We start from the raw sequence: 24,117 nt of genomic DNA, 5'->3' as shown, positions 1-24,117 counted from the left end.
TGAAATGATTTCTTTTCCATCATTCCCTTGGCAGTCACTGCTCAGTTTGAATGCTTCTGTTCTAACGGTGTTGTTTAACGTATTGTAGACTTTATATTCTGACACCATTCCTGAAGACGCCCTTCCTGGGAAACTGGTCGTGCAGGTCTCTGCCACAGACGCAGATATCCGGTCCAACGCGGAGATTACTTATACTTTATTTGGTTCAGGTGCAGAAAAGTTCAGACTAAATCCAGACACAGGTAAGCATGGAGTTCGGGGCTAATTTAATTTGTGTTTCCTGTATGTAGGTGACATGAGATCATGTGCCAGACTGGAAATTGCATTTTTTTTTTCTTTTAAAATTTGTTCTGATGCAGTGGAAATGACATCTAAACCTGAAAGCAACTTAAAGTATAAAAATTGGAATGTGGTAAAACTAAGTAGTCATAGTGTCAGCTACTTGAACTAAGGACTTTAGGATTTACAAGTTATTCAGTTTCTCAGAAAAAAGCTCAGAGTGTATCTTAAAAGTTTCTGGTTTACTTATATAATATAGTGTGTTTCTTAAATTTGTGGACCTCAATTTATAATTGGCTTTTTCTGTGATGAAAACGATCCATATCTTCTCCATCTTTAAGCTTATTAATTTGGTAAGGAAGTTGTTGATACTATTTTCCTCAGTTGAGAATTGAGGTTCGGATTTCGTATTTGTAAGAGAAAAAAAACACATGATGGATAATCGTGGTTCATATCCTAACTCCTCTTTGTCTCTAGGTGAATTGAGAACGTTAGCCCTCCTTGATCGTGAGGAGCAGGCAGTTTACCATCTCCTTGTCAAGGCCACCGATGGAGGGGGACGATCCTGTCAGGCTGCTCTTGTGCTCACCTTAGAAGATGTGAATGATAATGCCCCTGAATTCACCGCGGATCCGTACACCATCACCGTGTTTGAAAACACGGAGCCGGGGACGCTGTTGACCAGAGTGCAGGCCACTGATGCAGATGCAGGTACTCCGAGACAGCGAGTTGTTCTTCTGCCCTTGGGGTGTGCAGAAGACTTTACCCCCTCCCCATGGTGCATATTCCAGTGCATGTGTTTGACCATCTTCTTTTCCTCGTGCACATGACGGAGCTCAGCATTGTTGTAGTAACAATAACTGAGACGTTTTCCATGACGTTTAAAGTCTTGACAATGACACGGGGGAAACTTCCTGCCGTGGTGTAGCTCTGGCGTCTCTAAGATTATGGTTATCGTCTTCGTTAACTAATTTGGCTCCCAGTGTTGGGGACTGAACTTGTGGCCTTCATATGCCTGGCTCACATTTTGCTAACTTCCTCCTTAGCTCTTTGAGGTGCATTTAATGAATAAATCAGTAGTGCTGTAGAGATATTATTGCATTCATAGGAACATAGCAAGCAAGCACTATATTTGCTTAAGTTTTATCAGTTTTCAGAAGTATTTGTGAAGAAAATAAGTGTATGCATTCAGACATCCCAATACGAGAGAATATCTTCTGGAGTCATTAATACTGAGTTTTAAAAAGTGACATTTTAGATAATTCTTTGTCACTGAAGCCAAATATCAAATAGATGTCATTTTAATAAGACTTACAGACCCTAGCATTGAGGGCGTAGGGGCTCACGAGCCCCATATTCCTAGATAAGGAGCTATTGACAATTTATGCTTCTGATGGAGGGAGAGTGAGTTTCCTTTAATCTGTGGCCCCTGGTTGATCACCCACACTCTGATGGGTGCTCCCATACCCATGAGTAAAGAACAGCACACATTTGACATGGTGAATTATTTTTTAAAAAGAAAAGAGCATAAGAAGACGGGAAGGAACATAGATATGGACCGAGGGGGTGCTAGAAGTGACAGAGAATATTACCTAACTACACATTATAGATAGTTCTCAAAAAAATAATAAAATAATATCCCATTGAAAAAGTCTTGGCTACTGTCCATGTAGTCTAAGTGAGAGCCTAAAAAGTTGCACGTCTATGGATCATATTTCAAGTCTATAAATTTGTAATTCAGAGTATGTTTTCAGATCATCTACATGGTGGGGTCTTTAAAATATATCTGTTTGCATTTTATCATTTGAAAATGCCCCGCGTTTTAAAAATGTTACATTCCTTACTGTGAAACCTGATAGAATTTTATGCTCTGCCAGGACTGAACCGGAAGATTTCCTACTCATTGATCGACTCTGCTGATGGGCAGTTCTCCATTAACGAGCTCTCTGGTATTATCCAGTTAGAGAAGCATTTGGACAGAGAGCAGCAGGCAGTATATACTCTCACTCTGAAAGCAGTGGACCAAGGACTGCCAAGAAAACTGACGGCTACTGGCACCGTGGTCGTGTCCGTTTTGGATATAAACGACAACCCGCCCGTGTTTGAATACCGTGAATATGGTGCCACCGTGTCCGAGGACATTCTTGTCGGAACCGAAGTTCTCCGGGTGTACGCAGCGAGTCGGGATATTGAGGCAAATGCAGAAATCACCTACTCAATAATAAGTGGAAACGAACATGGAAAGTTCAGCATCGATTCTAAAACAGGTAACCTTCCCTGTAAACGAGGAAGCCCTCATTCCGTACTGAGGGCTGGATCTGTGTCGACTTCATGCTAAGGGATGGGTCACATGTCGTTAGTCAGTGGGTGTTCCCAAAAGGTAAAACTCAAGTATTCTGTTACTTAGACTGGGATTGAAAGGGGTTTGGGAAGCTCCATACTCGAATTCTGTATAGTCACTTCTTTCTGGTGTATCCGTTGTAAATTACAAGTCTGTGTAGAAAGCTGCTGACTCTCACTCAGTCTAGTGATGGTGTGTAGTATTCCTGGTTTGCCACGGTAGGATGTTTAAGGTAATAAACCTTGTGTAATTACTCGTTTTATCCCGATTATCAATGGCATATGGAGTGGCTTCTCAGTCACACTATTCTTTTGACCTCTTAGATCCTAATTCCCACATTGGACATCCGTTAGTTCTTCTTTACCATGCCAGCTGTATACACTAGTTGACAGAGATTGGATCACACCGAGCCAGCAGTGTTGTGGGGTCAGCATTACTAACTCCTGCTTTGTGAATAGAGGTGTAGCTGTGTTAGCCTGTAGTCTAAAATACCTATTAACTCTCAGGACATTGTAAAACTTTGCTCTTTCAGACTGCACCTAGTTGACTGTCATGTGTGACTGTTTCTGATGAAGCATAGGTGTCCAATGATGCCATTCTACAATGTATTTTTAATGTCTGTTATAAAATGTCCTTAGGAATTTTATACCAATTATTCTTTTAAGTAGGATAGACTAGGGTGAGCCAAGGAGAAGTGTTTAAAGTGTTGTTAAATCCATAAGGGATTTTATTTTATTTATTCGATTGTTTATTGAAACAGGATATTGGTGTATTGTCCAGGCTGGTCCTGCTGCAGCCTTCTAGCTGCTAGTATTAGAAGCATGTATCCCTGTGTCCCATCATTGTAAGAGGGTATATTTAATACGATATTTAATATTTAATACCTCAGAAACTTCTTTGTAAAAGGACATGCATGAAAATAATAACAATAAGAAAAAAACAAAAAGGTACTGAGTTGAATTTTTTTAAAAAAATTGTGTTTAAACTGGTTTGTGGTAAACTACGTCTAGGAAGGAATGAGACCTGCCATCATTTTTAAAATTTTATAGTCATTTAAAGCAGAAATAGCATTATTGACGGGGACAGAAAATTAGATATCACTCAGAATAGAAGGAAAATAAAGAAATAAATGGGGATATTGGGTGGGTAAAAATCCTAATTTTAATTACTTAATTAAACCAGAAAATATACACAGTTTTTGTTTGTTTTTGTTTTGTTTTTGAAATGAGAACTAAGTGTGTTTAAAGGTATAATGTTGTAATAAGAAAAACCTGGAATTGCGGAGTTCCGGAAGTAATTCTGTCTCTCCATACAGGGGCCATATTCATTATTGAGAACCTGGACTATGAGAGCTCCCACGAATATTACCTGACCGTGGAAGCCACGGATGGGGGCACGCCCTCACTGAGTGACGTGGCGACGGTGAACATCAACGTCACGGACATCAACGATAACACCCCAGTGTTCAGCCAGGACACCTACACCACGGTGGTCAGTGAAGACGCGGCTCTTGAGCAGTCGGTCATTACGGTACGTGGTTTTCCTCGCTGCTTGCCTCTTCTGCATCTTTAAGGAGCAACCAGTAAAATTCTAGTTCTTCTACTGGTTCTGTTTAAATGTGTTAGCTCGTTGAGCTGTTCAGCCAGAGGACATAACTTGGTGCTAGAGTGCTCACCTAGTCCCTGTGAGGCCACGTCCTCCCGCTGAATCTTTAGAAGGTTCTTGTTGAGCCGGTTATTGGCTTTGAGTAACGGCCATAAAACAGCTAGCTGTTATTTCTTCCACCCCTTCCTTAGCTGTTTCCTAAACGAGAGTGATATTTCCTAGATTATGGCTGATGATGCTGATGGCCCTTCAAACAGTCATATCCACTACTCAATTATAGAAGGGAACCAAGGAAGTCCATTTACAATTGACCCCGTCAGAGGAGAAGTGAAAGTGACGAAGCCCCTAGACCGGGAAACGGTAAGCTTGCAAAAGGCATTTAAACTGTCGACAAAGCACTAAAGTGTTGTGTTCGTATCTGTGTGGTATAATGCGGGGTTCCCGAAAGGAACCGTCATCCTAGAAAATGACACGTTAAGATAGAAATATCTTGAAGTTGATTAAAGTTTCAACTCTTCAGATTTTTTTTACCCTGAGTTACTGAAGAGTCTGTGAAGCACTACGGTTAAGCATAGAAAATTCTATTATACTAGGCAGAGTAAGTGACTTTTTTTAAGCGCAGGATTTTGCTGTATAGTTCAGGCTAGCCTCAAACTCACTGAGGCTGGAACTGCAAGTCCCTTTCAGCATACCTGCCTGAAATGTAGTGATTGTAACTACAGAACCAGGCTCTTCTGACACATTGGTATCCACTAGGAGATGGTAGAGGCGGTGGCCTGTGGAGTTCTCAATTATGTTATGATTGAACACCTCGCTAGGCCGATATCCTACAGAATGGCGCTCTGGGATTTAGCCATCTCCCTGGCTTCTCCCAGTGCTTACTCTAAAGCTATCATAACAGGCACTGCCCTGGCAGGGAAGCTGTCTCACTTGACTTGATTTCTTTTACAAGAGGCCACAAATATTACCTTGAGGGATTTAGACAACTCAGTATAATCTGAGTGTGAAATTGAAGGCGGTGGTGACCTGGCGTATATCCGCACACAGGGTGAGAGGCAACCTGTCTCTCTTCTGCCTCAGCACAAGCTAGATTCTTGGGAAAGTGACATCTATGGTATCATAGAGCCGCTGGGCTAGGGCAGCAGATTCCCCAATCATCTGCATAATTTGTCTCCTTGTTTCTAATAGGAGACTGTAAGAGGTTCTAAGACAAGCACTTGAATAAGACCCCAATGGGAGAGAGACATCAGAGAATCTGCTTCTTGTTGATAGCTATTTCTGTTGAGAAAATAGTACACGCACTGGTTGGGAGTTTTCATTTTAATCATAGGGCGCTGCCTAGACAATACCTTGGCAAATGAGGTTCGTGATTGCCAGTTGATTGGCCCCGTGCAAATGAATGGGGGTTCTGTGTTTCCGTTGAGCAGATCTCAGGTTATACCCTTACGGTGCAAGCTGCTGATAATGGCAGTCCACCCCGAGTCAACACAACCACGGTCAACATCGATGTGTCAGACGTCAATGACAACGCGCCTCTCTTCTCTAGAGACAACTACAGTGTCATCATCCAGGTAAGGGGTGGTGTACTGGGGGCTGTGGCCCCCTCCATCTTTTCACTGGCTCTCGTTTGACACAGACCATGGTTTAGAAAACTGGAACAGATGAGATTAGAGGATTCCTTCTTAGTCTAGAAGAGTCGTTTACAAGATACAGGTCAACTTTCATCCTTTTCATGCTTTGTTCTTTATAAAGATATTCTCACTGATCTAGGATTAAATAGGAAGAACTTTTCATAATCTTCTAATGTTCTGATTTTCCTTTCCTTCCCCCATTGTCCTCTTGCCTGCTACTTCTCCTCTAACCCCCATGGGGCCTGTTCCACCCTCCCCACCCCTTGCGGACCCCATCCCTCTCCCATGTCCTTCATGTCTCCAGCTCTCTCTCCTCTTCCTTGATTTATCAGCAGGAAGGTTTTATTGTCTATATGCATATCAGAAAGCCTCACGTGTCCCTTACCGTACAGACTTGGTTGTGTGGACAGCTTTTGTTCTGTTTGACATCACGCAGGAGAACAAGCCAGTGGGAGTCAGCGTCCTGAAGCTGGTAGTCACAGACAAGGACTCTTCTCACAATGGTCCTCCCTTCTTCTTTACTATCGTGAGTGGAAACGATGATAACACATTTGAAGTGAACCAGCACGGGGTCCTCCTGACAGCTGCGGCCATAAAGAAGAAAGAGAAGGACCATTACCTTCTGCACGTTAAGGTATCGCAGTCTTTCTTCGTGGTTTCGCTTGGATTCATGGAGAACAGCTTCCTTACGTGTTACGGGAAAACAAAAGAGAATATAGTTTGTTTTTCCGAGTGCACTTTCAGTTTTGGCCTAGTAGCCCTTAGGTTACCTTTTCATAGGCAAGTGTGGAACTTAGTGTCTGTATGTGTAAGCGACAAAATAGCTGTCCTTTCCTTGGTGGGCTCCTGTTGATAAATGACCATCAAACAGTTTTCAGAACTTAAGCAAAACACCTAGATTTTTATCAGGTAGTTGTGATAATGACCGAGGCAACTTCCGTTTTTGTAGGTATCTGATAATGGAAAACCTCCGCTGTCCTCGCTGACGCATATTGACATTAGGGTTATTGAGGAAAGCGTCCACGCTCCTGCCATTTTGCCACTAGAGATTTTCATCACCGCTTTTGGAGAGGAATATTCAGGTGGGGTCATAGGAAAGATCCACGCAACTGACCAGGACGTGTACGACACACTGACGTACAGTCTGGATCCCCACATGGATGGCCTGTTCTCGGTGTCCAGCACGGGCGGCAAGCTCATTGCACACCGAAAACTTGACATCGGCCAGTACATTCTCAACGTCAGCGTGACAGATGGGAAGTTTACCACGGTGGCCGACATCACCGTGCACATCCAGCAAGTGACGCAGGAGATGCTGAACCACACCATTGCCATTCGCTTCGCCAACCTCACCCCGGAAGAATTCGTTGGCGACTATTGGCGCAACTTCCAGCGGGCTTTGCGGAACATCCTGGGTGTTAGGAAGAATGACATCCAGATAGTTAGCCTGCAGCCCTCGGACCCACACTCGCATCTAGATGTATTACTCTTTGTAGAGAAGTCAGGTAGCACTCAGGTTTCAACAAGACAACTTCTGCACAAGATTAATTCTTCTGTGACTGACATCGAGGAGATCATTGGTGTGAGGATATTGGACGTGTTCCAGAAGCTGTGTGCAGGGCTGGACTGCCCGTGGAACTTCTGTGATGAGAAGGTGTCTGTGGATGAAAACATCATGTCGACACATAGCACGGCCAGGCTGAGTTTTGTGACCCCCCGACACCACAGAAAAGCTGTGTGTCTCTGCAAAGGTAAGAGCACACATGTGTGGAACTGAGGGTTACAGAATGTTCTCTCTCGGGGGCACTGGAGAGATGGCTCAGAGGACTCAGGTTTGATCTCCAGCACCGGGTAACCCACATCGTCACCCAACCTGTAAAACTCCTGTTCCAGGGATGCCTCCCTTCTGGCCTCCATGGGGACCAAGTGCCCAAATGGTGCACAAATATACATGCAGGCAAAACATCCATATGAAGCATAAATCTAATTAGTCGTAATCAATGAAAACCAGGAGTCAGATATCGGGAATAAAGATGTACTGGGATTAAAGGTGTGTGCCACCACTGCCCAGCTTCTATGGTTAACTAGTGGCTAGCTCTGCACTCTGATCTTTATTTGTCAGAGCACAAACAAAATATCACACTGCATCCATACACATGATTTTTAAAATTAAATTAAATTAAAAAAAAATAGAAGAATGTTTCATGGCCAGACCTGACAATCCCAGTCCTATGATCCCAGCTACTTGGAAGAATTCTAAGTTCCAAGCCACCCTAGGCTAAATAGTCAGTCCAGGTTAGCCTAGGCCACGCAATGATATCCTGTCTCAAAATGAAACTGAGAAAAGGACTGGAGATAAATGTAAGCCAGGTAAGCTGGTGGGAGAGGGCTAGTCTAGCAGACAGGAGGCTGGAGGTTCAGCTCTCCAGCTCCTCGACGATAAATAAATAGAGCGGTAATGAGCTGCTGCTTCTTTTAATTTATTCCTGTGTTCTCTCGTTTCCTTCTCCTGTTTTTCTAAATAAAGATGGGAAATGCCCACCTATCCACCATGGGTGTGAAGAAAACCCGTGTCCTGCAGGCTCCGAATGTGTCCCTGACCCCAGGGAGGAGAAGTACAGCTGCGTGTGTCCCGGGGGCGGGCTTGGTAAATGTCCAGGTGAGCGCTCCCGGGACCTAGTGTGCGTTCATTTCAAACCATCGTCACTTAGAATGTTTCCGTGTTTGTTCTCTTGTTTATCTCCGCAAGCTAAGTGCAGAGGTGAACGGAGACTAGAACCCTGACCTAGCGCTTGGTGCTGAGCCCTTCTCAGTGACTGTAAAATCTTCAGAGCTTTGTTTTTCCATTTTGCTCTCTCTCCAATCCTGATTTCTACCACAGCCCTCAACTTCGTACTTTATTCCCTTGCCTAGCTCACTAAGGCCATGTTCCCGACCCATTATATGTAATCCTCACTTGTTTTAATAGCTGTGTAAGGTCACCATTCTCTCTGGATGGAGGCTGTAATCTGTCTTTCCTGCTAAAAATTTTCTGAAGTTCATTTGTCCATGCTGGGGTTTTCCCTGCTGTGTTCCATGATGTTCTGAAACTAAAATCCATTGTCAAAAATTAAATATATTTTTTTAAAAACTTACATATACTGTTATATTAGTTTTGAAAAAAATTGAACTAATAATTCCCATTTTTTTTTCTAGGCATACATGAAGTTCTCATTCACTTATCTGTATTGAAAGCTTTCAGTTAAAAACTATATTTCCTCCTTAGTGAGTTCAGAATACTTAAGTGTTTAACTTCTCTTTCTGCTGAAGGAAGGAATCACTGATAATTAGTTGGTGTTAGCCTTTCCTGTCGTGTGGCTTACCTCTTGGGCTCTCTGTTTCTAAATGTCTATAACTCTTTATGAATTATGAATATTATCATGCTTCCTATTGCAATTTACCCTCCCTTTTTGGTATTGGTCTTTGTTTCATTAAACGTGCCTTTTGTCATTTTGAAGTTGAATTTTTGTTTAGTCAGTTCTGCATAACTTAATTTTCACTTCTGGAGGCTCATACGATTTTCATTTTGCTTGAAATGGGGATTGTTTTGTGTTTTGCTTGACAGGTTTTGCCAAATCACCTTGTGGCTACATCACTATTTTCTGAAATTGCCTCCTAATAACTTACATAGAACAGTTTTATATTTAGTTCTGTTATTATTTTAGAACTTAGTTCTCTGTGATAGAGTGTTCTCATTCTCCTCCACGTGGAAAGTCAGTTGTTGTGCTGTGCTGTCTAGTAAAGCCAATAGGTGTTTCACGTTGCTATAATCTTAAATTTAAAAAACAAAAGCCAGCCTCTGGGGAAAGAGAGGGATCATGTTTTTAATAATGCGCTAAAGTTTGGTGCTGATAGAATTGTTCTTCTGTAATCCTCAGGGAGTTCATCCATAACCTTTACCGGAAACAGCTTTGTAAAATACCGTCTGATGGAAAATGAAGACAAATTGGAGATGAAATTGACCATGCGTCTAAGAACATACTCTTCCCATGCAGTGGTGATGTATGCTCGGGGAACCGACTACAGTATTCTGGAGGTGTGTGTTCGTACATCCTTGCTCCTCAGGTTGTGCGAGACCATGAATGTAAATCCTATTTTGTGTTCTGATTGTTCCATTTGAAAACAGAGAAAGAAAGATGGGTTTATTCCATGTCTCAGGGATTCATGGCCTGAATAATTTTTGACACTTGGGTGGGATCAAAAGTTCTTTCTGCCACCCAGTAGCATAGAAATTTACTTCTGATGTTCTTTAACAAACATTTTTTAGACACGTGACAGCCGAAACTCAAGTCTGTCCGTCATATCTTCCTAATATTACCATAGTGTATAGAGAGATCCTACCTAATATTTTGTGTGTATATGTAGACTGCATGTGTTCAACTAACAGTTAATTATTGATCACTTCCATGTTATTTTTGGATGTGTGATTGGCATTTGGGAGCCCCCAGATGATCCATTTATGTTATTTAAATAAATAGATAAATGAGTTTGTGCTCTTTAGCTCCTAGTCACAAGTTTGTCTTTCTTCTCCCCTCGTTTGCTAATCATTCCTTTCCTGCAGATTGTGCACGAACTGCCGTTAAAGACGGCATGTGATTGGTGCGAACGGTATTTATTCTGTTGTAGATCCACGCTGGAAGACTGCAGTACAAATTTGACTGTGGAAGTGGCCCTGGGATTGTCTCCGTTCAAAGCATTCAAGTCAATGATGGGCAGTGGCACGCAGTGTCCCTTGAAGTGGAGGGAAATTATGCTAAATTGGTTCTAGACGAAGTCCACACTGCCTCGGGCACAGCCCCAGGGGCCCTGAAAACCCTGAACCTGGATAACTATGTGTTTTTTGGCGGCCACCTCCGCCAGCAAGGAACAAAGCATGGAAGAAGCTCCCAAATCGCCAATGGTTTCAGGGGCTGCATGGACTCTATTTATTTAAATGGGCAGGAGCTGCCTTTGAATAACAAGCCAAGAGCCTATGCACACATCGAAGAATGGGTGGATTTATCTCACGGGTGCTTATTAACAGCCACAGAAGACTGCTCCAGCAACCCTTGCCAGAATGGAGGCGTGTGCAACCCCTCACCTACTGGAGGTAGGCTTCGTACCGCTATGGTCACCCGGCTGCTACCCGTGCTTCCATTTCAAAGCAGTTTTCCCAGGTAGCATTGGTGTGCCTCCTTTTACTCGATGACGTCACTTCTTGTCTTCGCCACAGATATTGTAGTCAGAATTAAGTAGCATGTGTTGTAACTTTGAGCCAGTCTGAGGGGCCAGTGTTTGTTTACCATGTTCTTGTTCCTCCTGCTGCAGTGACCATGGCCAAAGATAAACTAGGGCCACGTTTAGCCTTTAAGGGAACAGAGACAAACTGTCTTGCCATGTTCCCTAAAGGCATATCATTGGAAATAATACTTGGGGGTATAAACACATCATTGAATGGTATCGCTTGTGTGTGTGTGTTCACCAGGACTCAGTACATTTGACCCAATTAGCCTTATGTAATTATCATTAATTAAATATAATCACGAATATTTTATCACGTCTCTGTTTAGCTTATCCAAGATGAATGTGTTAAATTTTAAAATCCAAAATCTAAAATGCTACAAAATCCAGAACTTTCTGGCTGCCAGTGTGTTATTCAAATGTCCAGGGTTTGGGGCATTTGGGGGGTATCAGATTTCCAGTTTGGAAATGTTCCACCAGTAAAATCTATAAAAAATATTCCTGAATGTAAAAACCTCTAAAGTCTGTGTCCTTTCCAATCCCGGAATCTTGGATGAGAGATACGCAGCCCATGGCAGTAGGAAGACAGCTACCCATATGGATAGCTCTTCACCCAGAGAGGATGGACGTCTTTCTGCCTTTCACAGGTCTTGGGGAGCTGTGTCTTCACTTAACGCAAAGGTAAAAGCATATGAAACCATTCCAGGTCATCGAGTGACTGGCGTTTTCGTTCTTTCCCCGCTGCATAGGTTATTACTGCAAGTGCAGCGCCTTGTACGTAGGGGTGTACTGTGAAGTGAGCATTAACCCGTGCTCCTCCAACCCCTGCCTCTATGGTGGCACGTGCATAGTGGACAACGGAGGCTTCGTTTGTCAGTGTCGGGGGCTGTACACTGGCCAGAGGTAGGTTTGTCTTTCTTAACGAATTGTGAGGTTGAATACTTAGAGCATGGGATTCTGCAGAGGAGAGGTCACTGCGTTCTTCACTTGTTAATGCTTTCTGTTTGGTGTCTTTATTTGCGGTGAACTCATGAGGGTGTTTTGTATGTTTTCTTTTTCTTCCTGATTTAGATGTCAGCTTAGTCCCTACTGCAAAGATGAGCCCTGTAAAAATGGTGGAACATGTTTTGACAGTTTGGACGGTGCTGTCTGTCAGTGTGACTCGGGCTTTAGGGGAGAAAGGTAAATGATTTCTTTCAAGCGTCATACTGGCTGCCCCTTTCCACAGGGTACTGACCATTATTAACACTTATTAACACATTATTAACACATTATTAACATGTCTCTCTTCAGAATGTGGTGGTCCTCGCTGGTCTTATGACTTCCAGACAAAAGGAAGTATCAAAAAGATTAATATACAGTTGGAAAACCCTGCTTCTGTCCTGTAGCACTGTTCCTTATAGGTCTGTGGGTCTTTGGCAGAGAGCAAATGCTTGTGTACTGGTTACCTGGTTGCATTTATTGTGTTTTCTAAAGCAGGTACCCGTGACACAGTGCTGTCTATCCTAGATAGAGAAACTATGACTGTTTCTCCCAGTGTTTCGTTACCAGCATTGATCCAGCATTTAAACCTTGCTGATTTTTCCTTTGTAACCCCAGTAGGCGCCTAAGAGGGGTTATGACTTAGATGTTTAGACATTTAGAGTTCATGAAAGACTATGCACCTATATATCTTAGGGAAAAGTGCACAAGAACCTACTCTCAGATGCAGCTTTGTATTTCACAAGTCATTTGTCAGTTCTCTTTTTAAAAGTTAGTGGAGTCGGCCACAGGGGCATACCCTTTAATCCCAGCACTCAGTAGGCAGAAGCAGGTGGATCTCTGTGATCTACAGAGTGAGTTCCGGGTTAGCCAGGGTTGTCTAGTAAGACCGTGTCTCAGCAACAGCGGAGAGCTCCTGAGTACACGTAATTTTACATGCCTAGCCCAGAAGATTGAGATAAGCGTCCCTCGGCCTCGTTACGCTGCGAGTGCATGGCCTGCCTGGAGTGATTCTGTATCACTGTCCTGCCGTCATTAGAGTCCTGAATTTTGCCTCTAGTTATGCGGTCCCAGTTCATTAGCTGACTTTTTTTTCCCAACCCTAATCAATAAATATTCCTCTATATTTGACAAAAGTATGCCAGTATTCAGAGTTTTTATTCTAGTTGCTCACGATTTGCAAATAGTTTTTGTTTTTGTTTTCCAAATGAGAAAGCGCTCCAGGTATGAGGAGTAGATGCGCACAACAGTCCAGTGTGCCCCAGTTTAGAAAAGCAGAAGGGACAGTTTGTGGTCTGTTCCGTGAGGGTGGCATGCCCAGGAAGACAATTCTGGAAGACGTAACATTTTAAAATGGGAAGTGTGTCTTCTACCCCTTCCGAGGTCCCACAGTGTTGTCACAGTCCCAGACAGGAACATTTTCACTGAATTCCCTCTGCTGCAGGAGAGCAGTTTGTAGCACATACTCCTTATGAAAATGCACCTCATTTTCCCCGTTTCTAAATGGTCGACTGACTGTCAGACCTTGCAACAGCTGAGGTTTTAGCCCGTCGAGTTGATTTAGTAATCCGTTAACTCTGGAGAAAAGTAGCTAGACATTGCTTGGTATGGTTACCCCTCAACTATCCATACAGTGTATGAGTGAGTGACTAAGTATTCAACAAAAGCCCTGGCCTTTGCTCTGCTTTCTATTTTTTGTTGTTTTCTGATTGTTTCCCATTCACTTTGTTTTGGCATCTCTTCCGAAGGAGTGGTGTTACTTCGTGTTCATTCTGACGGATGATGGGACTGGCATGGTCTGATATCTGTTACAGCGATCTCTCACTCTTCTCCTTGGCAGATGCCAGAGTGACATCGATGAATGTGCTGGGAACCCCTGTCGGAACGGCGCCCTTTGTGAGAACACGTACGGCTCCTATCAGTGTAACTGCAGCCACGAGTACAGAGGGAAGCACTGTGAGGACGCCACTCCCAACCTGTACGTGTCCACGCCCTGGAACATTGGCCTGGCTGAAGGGATAGGGATTATTGTGTTTATAGCCGGGATTTTCCTGCTGGTGGTGGTGTTCGTCCTCTGCCGGAAGATGATCAGTCGGAGAAAGAAACCCCAGGCTGAACCGGAAGACAAACGTTTGGGGCCAACCACGGCTTTCTTACAGAGACCTTATTTCGATTCTAAGCTGAACAAGAATATTTACTCCGACATACCGCCCCAGGTACCTGTCCGCCCCATCTCCTACACGCCGAGCATTCCAAGTGACTCTAGAAACAATCTTGACCGCAATTCTTTCGAAGGTTCTGCCATCCCAGAGCATCCAGAATTCAGTACTTTCAACCCCGAGTCTATGCACGGACACCGCAAAGCTGTGGCCGTGTGTAGCGTAGCTCCAAACTTGCCCCCGCCACCACCTTCTAACTCCCCGTCGGACAGTGACTCCATACAGAAGCCTAGCTGGGACTTTGACTATGACGGTAAGAACGCGTTTTCCACCTCTCCAGAGCCAAGGGGATAGCACTGAGACTGCCGGCTCAGCTGTATTTATGGGGCTGGCGATAATGCTCTCCAACCTGATATGGTGACGAAAACTCATTTGGATATTCCCATTCCTAGCTGGGCCTGGGAGCTTGGAGTTTTCTTAGTAAATTAGATCTAATTGTGCTCTAAGTGATATTCTGAAAGGATCATTTCACTTTTGTAAACAGTACACATTCTCAACTATGATTTGGGGGTTTTATTATAACAAGAAGTAATGGGTAGGCTATGCTAATTAATTTTTATTAATAGATTTTAGTTAATAATTACTTGTTCATTTATATACTTACTATATTTATAATTATTATATAATGTGTCATTCCTACGCTAATTAATTTTTTTATTACAGCCAGACAAGGTAGTTGAGTTTCCTATGAGTGGTGTTTGTAATAGTGGCTTAGTACATACCTGAAGCTTTAGAAAAAGCCAGCTAGCCGGGCGGTGGTGGCTCACAACTTTAATCCCAGCACTTGGGGAGGCAGAGGCAGGCGGATCTCTGTGAGTTCGAGACCAGCCTGGTCTACAAGAGCTAGTTCCAGGACAGGCTCCAAAGCCACAGAGAAACCCTGTCTCGAAAACCAAAAAAAAAAAAAAAGAAAGAAAAAGCCAGCTATATATGCTATTTTAGGATGAATTTTGGTTCACCACCTCTCCATGGGCTTCTTTATGGAGAAATTATTATTTTTTTAAATATTTGTTTATTTATTATGTGTACAGCATTCCTTCCATGTGTGCCCGCAAGCCAGAAGGGGGCACCAAGTCTCATTATAGACAGCTGTGAACCACCATGTGGTTGCTGGGAATTGAACTCAGCACCTCTGGAAGAGCAGTCAGTGCTCTTAACCACTAAGTCATCTCTCCAGCCCCCAGGAGAAATTCTTGTTTGTTGAGTCTTTTGAGAATATCTGTAGACCTTTTATTGTTTCGTCTCTGGGATGCTTCCTTAGCTCTCTCACCTCCGTTCCATAGCTCAGGCACTAAGCTCGGCTGGGTACTTGCTTATAGACTGTGAACCAGAGGGAACGCAGAACTCAGTGCTCACCTGCCCTGCTTTCCTTTCAGCCAAAGTGGTGGATCTCGATCCTTGTCTTTCCAAGAAGCCCCTGGAGGAAAAGCCCTCCCAGCCGTACAGTGCCCGGGAGAGCCTGTCCGAGGTGCAGTCCCTTAGCTCCTTCCAGTCAGAGTCCTGTGACGACAATGGTGAGTGTCGGGGTGATGTGCTGTGGCCACTTGGAAATGCTGTTCATGTTCACGGTGTTGTGTAGTGATGTGGGTGGACCAGGTTCCCTGAATAAGTAGGAAAATGTCCCGTTTCCCTTGGCGTAAATGCATACTACCGTATAAGTGCTTACGTGAACCTGTGCCAGGGAAAATATTTACAGGTAGTTCAGTCATAGGGTACTTGCCTAGCATAGACAGGGGCCTGGGTTCAGTCCCTAGCATTGCAAAACAAAACAGTGTTCTTACTGAAATGCTATTTTTACTATAACAATAGGAAAGAAAAATAGTTAATTTCAACTGTTTGGCTGTTCTTGTGTTATTTGTACTTTTTTGTGCATAGCAGTAAGTGTTACGGAAGCTTTGATTTTTTTGTTTGTTTGTTTTTGTTTCTGACCTTGCAATGCACACACACGTATGTGCACCCTCTGATGTGTAGAAGTCTGAAATGCTCACTTTCCGTCGCACCTCTGGTATTACAAGGTTTTGTTTGTCTTCTCCCTACCCCACTGCTGCCCCAGCTCCCATTTGGATCAGAGCACACTGACTGAGAGCAGAGTGTAAGAGATGGCTAGTAAGTTGGATTATATTTCTAATGAAGAAGGCTTGCAGTGGGATCTAGGACGCCAGCTGTGTTTGTCTGGTTTTCCCAGGATGCATCGTACTGACGTAGACAGCCTCGCTGTATTAGCACATGTATGGGAAATGATCAGTACGGTGATAGTCTGATCTGTCTCTTGGAAAAGACTGAATCTCAGAATGGTAGGCTCAATTTCTTTGTGTGAAAATGCAATGTGTTTACATGTTAAGGATATTTTAACATGGTAAAGAAGAAATTTGCTAATAACTATCAGTTTCAAAATGACATAACATAGTCCAAAATAACAATAGTCCGTCATCAGAGTAGTATAATTTATAGTGAATCGCATCTCTGGGTCCCTGGGTCTGCTTGTCTATAGAACTTTGCAGCGCCCTTTTCTCGTTAAAGGTGAATGTATTCTATTTCCTGAAGATTTCAAGCATGTTTTAGCATTATTTAAAGCACATCCTTGTTTACTCCTGAGTGGAGAATGTAGATGTATTGTTGATTATTAAACCAACAAGAACAAAACAGGATTATTTTTCCCATTAGTTTCAGTTTTCAAAAGTTTGTACTGCCAACTTATCTGATTTAGACTTTGGCCCCTAAATGCCATTCAAAAATACTTTTGAGAATTGTCAGTATTTTTTTTTCTTTTTTCTTTTAAACCTTAATCTTAACAATATTCAGATGCTTTTGCAAAGTCACTGCCAGGTTAGTTATAAAAGTTTTCAGGTGAAGCAGTGTGGGGAAGGTCTGCACAGGACCTTGGTGGTTTGCTCATGACGTAAGTCGTTGTCAGCCACAAAGTTCAAGTCTGTGCCAAGTGTGCACTTGACGCTTCGTCAGTAGTTTTCTCAACCACAGAAGTAGTTAGCGTATGCTTAGCAGCCCAAGAGATCACAAGCATTTCTTGTGTGGTTCTGTAGTATACGAGTCCACTGTGTCTCGGGGCTGGAGGCAGGAGTCAGTGGGGCTGCATCTCCGCAAGCTCTCCGCTTCCTTGTTCTCCAGTGCCTAGCAATAGTCATTCACCTTCTTGCTAATTCAGGCTCTTAGCTTTCACAGTTCACTTTGCTCCCCATTCAGTACCTGTAGTAAAAATGCCAAGCTGCACCCACAGCTGGGATGGCTCCCTGTCCAGTCCACTCAGCCCACCCAGCTAATTCGGGAAGCCTCCACCTCCTCTTCATATGAGCCTTAATTACAGCAGGAAGGTTTTGTTTGTTTGCTTTTCATGTATTAGGTAAAACAGTCATTAGAGCCCAGGATGAGAACGTACCAACTGTTTACATGCACATTTATGCTGACGTTGGTACTTTAAGCTAATCTTACACAAATGCAGAAGATGTCTATACAGATCTGAGACGAGAAATATACTCTAAGCAGAAGGGATGCAACCAGTTTATGTTGTAGTTATATTTTTGTTACACATCTATCTCCCTAGATTTCCTTATTCTCAGGCAATATACTAGTTCCTTGAATGAGTAATCATTTGTTCAGGAGATGTAGATCTGAATTGTTTTCTTCCCTGATATAACTCATAATTATAACTGTAGGACATACTTAGCCGAAGCTTTTCCTCTAACATCCACTAAAACATAGCTGTTTCATGCACTTGACTGATAGTAACTAGCCTGTATACAGCTGATTAGAAATGTCCTGAGACCCCTAACTAGTGGGGGAGTGCAGGGATCATGCGTAATGCCTAATGCTATCAAAGCGTGCATTTTTAAATTAGGGGATAAATTGCATTAAATTAAGAATTTTATTTATCGCACTGTTTTCTACTAAATAAGGATTTTCCTAATTGCTCTTTTTGTGCCTTTTTACAAGCTTCCATAGTGACTGTAATACACCTTGTCAACCCTGTCGTTGACACGGTGAATAAAGAAGGTATAAGTGCTCGTGTTTTGTGTTTGTGGTTTCAGGTGACTGTCAGTGGGGTGACATGTTTCTGCCTATTGTCCTGTTATTAAAGTAGTTCATATTTTGGGGAGGTTTGGTGACTTTCCTTTGGGAGAAATGTGTGTTCACAGTGTGAGTGCATATGAAAACATTTGCATGTCTTTCTGTTACTTGTTTTAAGTATTGTGGATGGCTGCTGAAAACTTGGAGGCTAGTTCCAGTTACGCTCAGACTGCGTAGGTCCGTGTTGGGTCCGAGAACTTTGATTTTTAATCAGTTTACATTTGATTTGGATCTAGAAATATCCTGATGTAGAAATCATCCCTTGGGAAATGCTTGCGTTGACCATCAAGAGCACGCAGGTGCTTGCACACTCACACACATATACACACACATGCATACACACACAGAGGCAGAAAAAGACGTGCAATACTCAAGCATCTCTAGCAGTGAACACACAGATTCTTCCACAAGACCACAGCGGCAGGTGCCTTTTAGGTGGAAGAGGCAAGGTTTCCAGCTGGATTTGGAGAGAGAGGAGCAGGGCCAGTGTCTCATGTCAAAGGTAACAGTTGCTAAGGGAACTGAATTTCCCTTAAAAGTACAGTGTTTTCACTCTGTAACTCAGAACGTTATCTGTATTTTGTCTGCCCAATTTTAATTGAAACATGATGACATTCCAATACGTTAAATATTTATAGTTTAAAGAAGCAGAAGTTTAAGCAGTTTAAAGAATTTAAGCAGCCTCTTCCATGTAATTTCTACTGTTTTTCTTATCTAAAGTGAATTTAAAGTTGAAAACTCATATAATGTAAAGGTTTATCAAGTTCCTCCTCCATAACAAAAGCTGCCAGTCCTCACTTACAGAGAAACGTGCTACATTATAGTAAAGAACTCCATAGATACTTTTCCTGAATGCCCACTTTATTCATATTTTTGAAACCTCTGTCTTTTCCGCTTTTGTTTAAACTGTACCAGAGAAGTCAGTCAACTACTAATTTGCTAAAATTAGTCCACTCTCTGGGTTTTCAAGGACACTATGGAGTACACAGAGAGCATTAGGGACACTGTGGAGTACACAGAGAGCGTTAGGGACACTGTGCAGTTCACAGAGAGCATTAGGGACACTGTACAGTGCACAGAGAGCATTATGGGACACTGTGCAGTTCACAGAGAGCATTAGGGACACTGTGCAGTGCAAAGAGAGCGTTAGAGACACTGTGCAGTGCACAGAGAGCCTTAGGGACACTGTGGAGTGCACAGAGAGCGTTAGGGACACTGTGCAGTGCACAGAGAGCGTTAGGGACACTGTGCAGTGCACAGAGAGCGTTAGGGACACTGTGCAGTGCACAGAGAGCGTTAGGGACACTGTGCAGTGCACAGAGAGCGTTAGGGACAGTGTGGAGTGCACAGAGAGCGTTAGGGACACTGTGGAGTGCACAGAGAGCGTTAGGGACGCTGTGCAGTGCACAGAGAGCGTTAGGGACGCTGTGCAGTGCACAGGGAGCGTTAGGGACGCTGTGCAGTGCACAGGGAGCGTTAGGGACGCTGTGGAGTGCACAGAGAGCGTTAGGGACGCTGTGCAGTGCACAGAGAGCGTTAGGGACGCTGTGCAGTGCACAGAGAGCGTTAGGGACGCTGTGCAGTGCACAGAGAGCGTTAGGGACGCTGTGCAGTGCACAGAGAGTGTTAGGGACGCTGTGCAGTGCACAGAGAGCGTTAGTCCTGTGTAGAGCAGCAGCTACAATTCTGCCACGACGACTTTTCTCACAGTGATGATGACGACCTTACCTAAAGGGCCCTGTTTGACCCACGTTGTCTTAATTCTACCATAATCTGTAAGGTTTTCACCTCATTTCATAGAGGAAATCAATCTAAAGCTTCCCTGGGCTAAACATTCCATGGTCTTGAGATTTTCCACCCGCTTCTGTGGACTTGGGGCCAGAGTTCTGTGGGTAGTGCAATCACTGGGACAGAGACAGGAGCTGCAGCTTTGGTGGGAAGGAGCCAAGCAATAAATGCAGCTAATGGAGGAAGAGGTTGGCAGTATAAATATAAAACCATATTGAGAGGTGCATAAGGTCTTGGGAGGTGGCCGGCGTCCAGTTGGTTCTGAGCATGTAACATCAGTTTCTCTGAGCTTGGACTTTGGAAGCATGTATGTGCGCATTGTGGGGCGCCATGTGTTTTTAGAGTATCACTTAAGCAACTAATCAAACAGTATCAATACATTGCACTGCACTGGTGGAAAATTCCGCTTCCAGGGTTCATAGCAAAGTTTCTAGTGTACCCTTGCTCGTCTTCTTTTCTTGTTTCCCCGTCCCATTGGGTTTGGGCAACATGAGTTTCTCATCGTGCCCACTAGAGAGCATGAGGTAAAGACAGTGTGTCTGTCTGGCTGGGTCTTTACAAACACATTATATCGTACCATGTGCTTATGATCTGTGTTGCCATTTCCGCCATCTATCTGTTTTAATTATCAATGTTTTCTTTTCTTTCTACTCTGCCACCAAAAGAATCTTTGGCTGCTCCTGACCTCAGCAAACCAAGAGGTGACTTATGCATGCCAGCTGTGCATTGGTGATCACTAAAAACCTTCGGGAAAGACTGACCCGATGCCGACTTGCTTCACTGGGGTGCTTGGTGCTACAGCAGTATTTAGGGCCCTGGCTGGGCACTGCCGTGTAAGATGGGTCGTCTAACCTTCTCTCAGCTGTCGAAGATTTTTTTAAACCCTAAAAAGAGTAAAAGAAAAACACCTACCCTTAAGTTAGGACTTGGTTTTCTTTTCTTTTTTTTTTTTTAAGGTATTTTCATACTGTCCAGAAAGACCCTTAGTCCTTTTAAATATAAGCAAGATTTATTGGTATAGCCTGTTGCAAACTGTTATTTTAACTCTTACTTGGTTTTATTTTGTTTGACTTAGGGATATAGCCTCTAATAAAATAGCTCATCATGGTTACTAAAAATAAAACTATTACTGTTACCTTTACTCCTGAGTTTTAAAAGGCTATTTATATTATTTTTAGATTTGCCTTAATTAGTATTTTTGGGATGACAGGCAACACAGAGCCCAGTAATATTTGAAATTTCCCCTACTAGAGAGAGACCTTGGCTTCGAATGCTTCTTACTAACTTCCTATACTACCTTCGTATCGAGCAGGGCCAGCATTTACAGGAGGGAAGCTGGAGTGGTTGGGATCGGTTGTAGAAATGCATGTGTTTTAAATGGTAGAGCTGCTTCTGTTGGAACTCTGTTGCCTTGAATGTCAGATGTGTACTAAAACGTTCCGGGAAGAGAGTCCAGATGTTGGGGCAGGGCTGTGTCTTCAAGGCAAAGGGTTTGCAGAGCCATGCGCTTGGAATGGAATGACCGCACAAACACCTCTGTGTCTTGCCTATGATACACCGAGCTCTTTCCCCAGGGCACAGAAGCTGAAAGAAACAAACTGAAAATCTCTTTTTTTTTTCTACCAAGGGTACCACTGGGATACATCAGACTGGATGCCGAGTGTTCCCCTGCCGGACATCCAAGAGTTCCCCAATTACGAGGTTATTGATGAGCACACCCCCCTCTACTCGGCAGATCCAAATGCCATTGATACTGACTATTACCCTGGAGGCTATGACATTGAAAGTGACTTTCCACCCCCACCAGAGGACTTCCCGGCGCCTGATGAACTGCCACCATTGCCTCCAGAATTCAGCGACCAGTTCGAGTCCATACACCCGCCCAGAGACATGCCTGCTGCAGGGAGCTTGGGCTCTTCCTCCCGAGGTCGGCAGAGGTTCAACCTGAATCAATACCTGCCCAATTTCTACCCCGTCGATATGTCTGAACCTCAGAAACAAGGCCCTGGGGAGAACAGTCCACGTAGAGAACCCTTTGCCCCCTACCCTCCAGGGTATCCAAGAAACTTCGAAGCCCCCACCATAGAAAACATGCCCATGTCTGTGTACCCCTCCACAGCTTCCTGCTCTGACGTGTCAGCGTGCTGTGAAGTGGAGTCTGAGGTCATGATGAGTGACTACGAGAGCGGGGACGAGGGCCACTTTGACGAGGTGACAATCCCTCCACTCGACGCCCAACAGCACACGCAAGTGTGACGCTCAGACTCCTCCCCAAAGTGCCTGGACTTTTAACGAACCTAGAGACGGTATCAGTGATCTCCGCGTTGTTCTTTGCAGCGGTCTGACGGGCTTCTCAGCGAGCTGCAGCGGGCATGGCTGCACGGAACTACACGCCTCTTGACATGTTAGCCATTTCCAGTGTCCTAAGCGGTTGACTGTAACCGATAGGGTTTTCATCGCCTGTGCCATTTCTGAGAATCTTTTTCGTATTTAGATGTGTCTCTGTTAAAACAATGAAACAGAAATCAAGTCCTGTCACCCTATTAGCACGATCCATGTATTTATATAGGTTCGATTATTTTAATTTTGCTTTTTTTTGTGTGTGTAAATTTTATGTACAGATTTGATTTTTTTTTTCATAGTTTTAACTACGTTTTCAGGATGCCTTGTGCGTTTGTTTTCCCCTAGATCTGGGTGGTGTTAGCGTCGTCCGTCACCTAACACCCTGATTTTTTTTAATGTAACCAGGGTTTCACTCTGTTCCTTCCCACTGAAGTGTGACATTTCATCAACACATCTCAGTCCGGTCATTTATTTCTAGCTGTACATATAAGGTGAGGAAGACCTGTTACTGGACATGTCTTAAATGGGTTGCTGTATTAGGATTATAAACATTTTTCATTATTGGAAAGTGTAAAGGGGACCTTCTGCATACCTGTTTAGAACCAAAACCACCATGACACAGTTTTTATAGTGTCTGTATATTTGTGATGCAATGGTCTTGTAAAGGTTTTTACTGAAAACTATCATTAGCCAGCCTTTCTTACTGACAATAAATTATTAATAAAATACTTTAGCTTTACTGCCTGGTTTTCTTCTGCATTTATATTGTTGTTCGTGATTCGCCTGGTAAATTGGAATAGAGGAATCCATTATGTGAAGTCTCTTTCCAGTGGATGAGCCAGGCCAGGCCATACTTACGTATGTAGCCACTAGGTGTCAGTATATGGCTAGAAAAATCTTTTTTTAAAGAGCCTCTTCATGTTCTTAAGCCCTCCTATCCCAGCTTCCCTGCTGCTGAGATTATAGTTGCCTACAAACATGCCCAGTTACAAAACACATCTATTATAATTATAAATATATATATATGTATACACATATACATGTATATAGAGATATATGTTGTATATTCATATATACATCTTATCCAAAAAAATCCTCTTTACATGTTTTAATTGATTAATACTTTCACTAGTCATAATTTGAAAATCTTCTGTCAAGGTCATATAGCAGGCTTTCTTGGCCCACCAGCTTCCAAATCTTGACAGAGAGACTGTTTAGTTACGAATTCTTGGCTTTATGCTTGTCCCACTAGCTCTTATAACTTAATTTAGCCTGTTTCTCTTCATCTGTCAGGACCTTTGCCTTTCTTTGATTCTGTATGTCCAATTTTCCTGCTTTTTTCATGTCTAGCTGACTGACCCTGGGCGTCTCCCTCCCTCTGTCCCTCACCCCCCCCTTTACCTTTTTGAGGCTACGTTCCTCCCCTACTCATTCTCTCTGCCCACCAGCTCTGCCTATCCCCTCTACTGCCTAGCTATTGGCTGTTCAGCTTTTCATTAGACCAATCAGGTAAAAAAATGCAACACATCTTTACATAGCATAAACAAATGTAACACATAAAGTAATATTTTGCAGCATAAACAAGTGT

The 24,117-nt window shown here is 43.3% G+C and overlaps 1 protein-coding gene across 8 annotated transcripts in view; it reads left to right on the top strand.

The window, feature by feature from the left end:
* Fat1 (FAT atypical cadherin 1) overlaps positions 1 to 23,268 on the top strand; it is a 114,887-nt gene extending 91,619 nt beyond the window's left edge. For 4 of the 8 annotated variants that reach the window (XM_057752093.1, XM_057752095.1, XM_057752091.1 and 1 more), the window contains 18 exons: positions 89 to 242; positions 757 to 990; positions 2,157 to 2,546; positions 3,936 to 4,150; positions 4,448 to 4,585; positions 5,653 to 5,796; positions 6,293 to 6,490; positions 6,806 to 7,607; positions 8,384 to 8,515; positions 9,774 to 9,931; positions 10,522 to 10,984; positions 11,865 to 12,018; positions 12,187 to 12,297; positions 13,937 to 14,568; positions 15,692 to 15,829; positions 18,264 to 18,323; positions 20,852 to 20,887; positions 21,814 to 23,268. In XM_057752093.1, coding sequence (XP_057608076.1) covers positions 89 to 242; positions 757 to 990; positions 2,157 to 2,546; positions 3,936 to 4,150; positions 4,448 to 4,585; positions 5,653 to 5,796; positions 6,293 to 6,490; positions 6,806 to 7,607; positions 8,384 to 8,515; positions 9,774 to 9,931; positions 10,522 to 10,984; positions 11,865 to 12,018; positions 12,187 to 12,297; positions 13,937 to 14,568; positions 15,692 to 15,829; positions 18,264 to 18,323; positions 20,852 to 20,887; positions 21,814 to 22,442 — 4,788 coding nt within the window. In that variant the 3' untranslated portion in view covers positions 22,443 to 23,268. Of the gene's footprint in view, positions 1 to 88; positions 243 to 756; positions 991 to 2,156; positions 2,547 to 3,935; positions 4,151 to 4,447; positions 4,586 to 5,652; positions 5,797 to 6,292; positions 6,491 to 6,805; positions 7,608 to 8,383; positions 8,516 to 9,773; positions 9,932 to 10,521; positions 10,985 to 11,864; positions 12,019 to 12,186; positions 12,298 to 13,936; positions 14,569 to 15,691; positions 15,830 to 16,368; positions 16,422 to 18,263; positions 18,324 to 20,851; positions 20,888 to 21,813 lie in introns of all 8 variants that reach the window. The other 4 variants (XM_057752097.1, XM_057752096.1, XR_009055665.1 and 1 more) reach the window with 3 other exon arrangements.
* The last annotated feature ends 849 nt before the right edge of the window (positions 23,269 to 24,117 follow it).

The sequence above is a fragment of the Chionomys nivalis genome, chromosome 20, assembly GCF_950005125.1.
Source record: "Chionomys nivalis chromosome 20, mChiNiv1.1, whole genome shotgun sequence".
Classification (NCBI taxonomy): domain Eukaryota; kingdom Metazoa; phylum Chordata; class Mammalia; order Rodentia; family Cricetidae; genus Chionomys; species Chionomys nivalis.
This window is presented reverse-complemented; position numbering and strand designations above follow the sequence as displayed.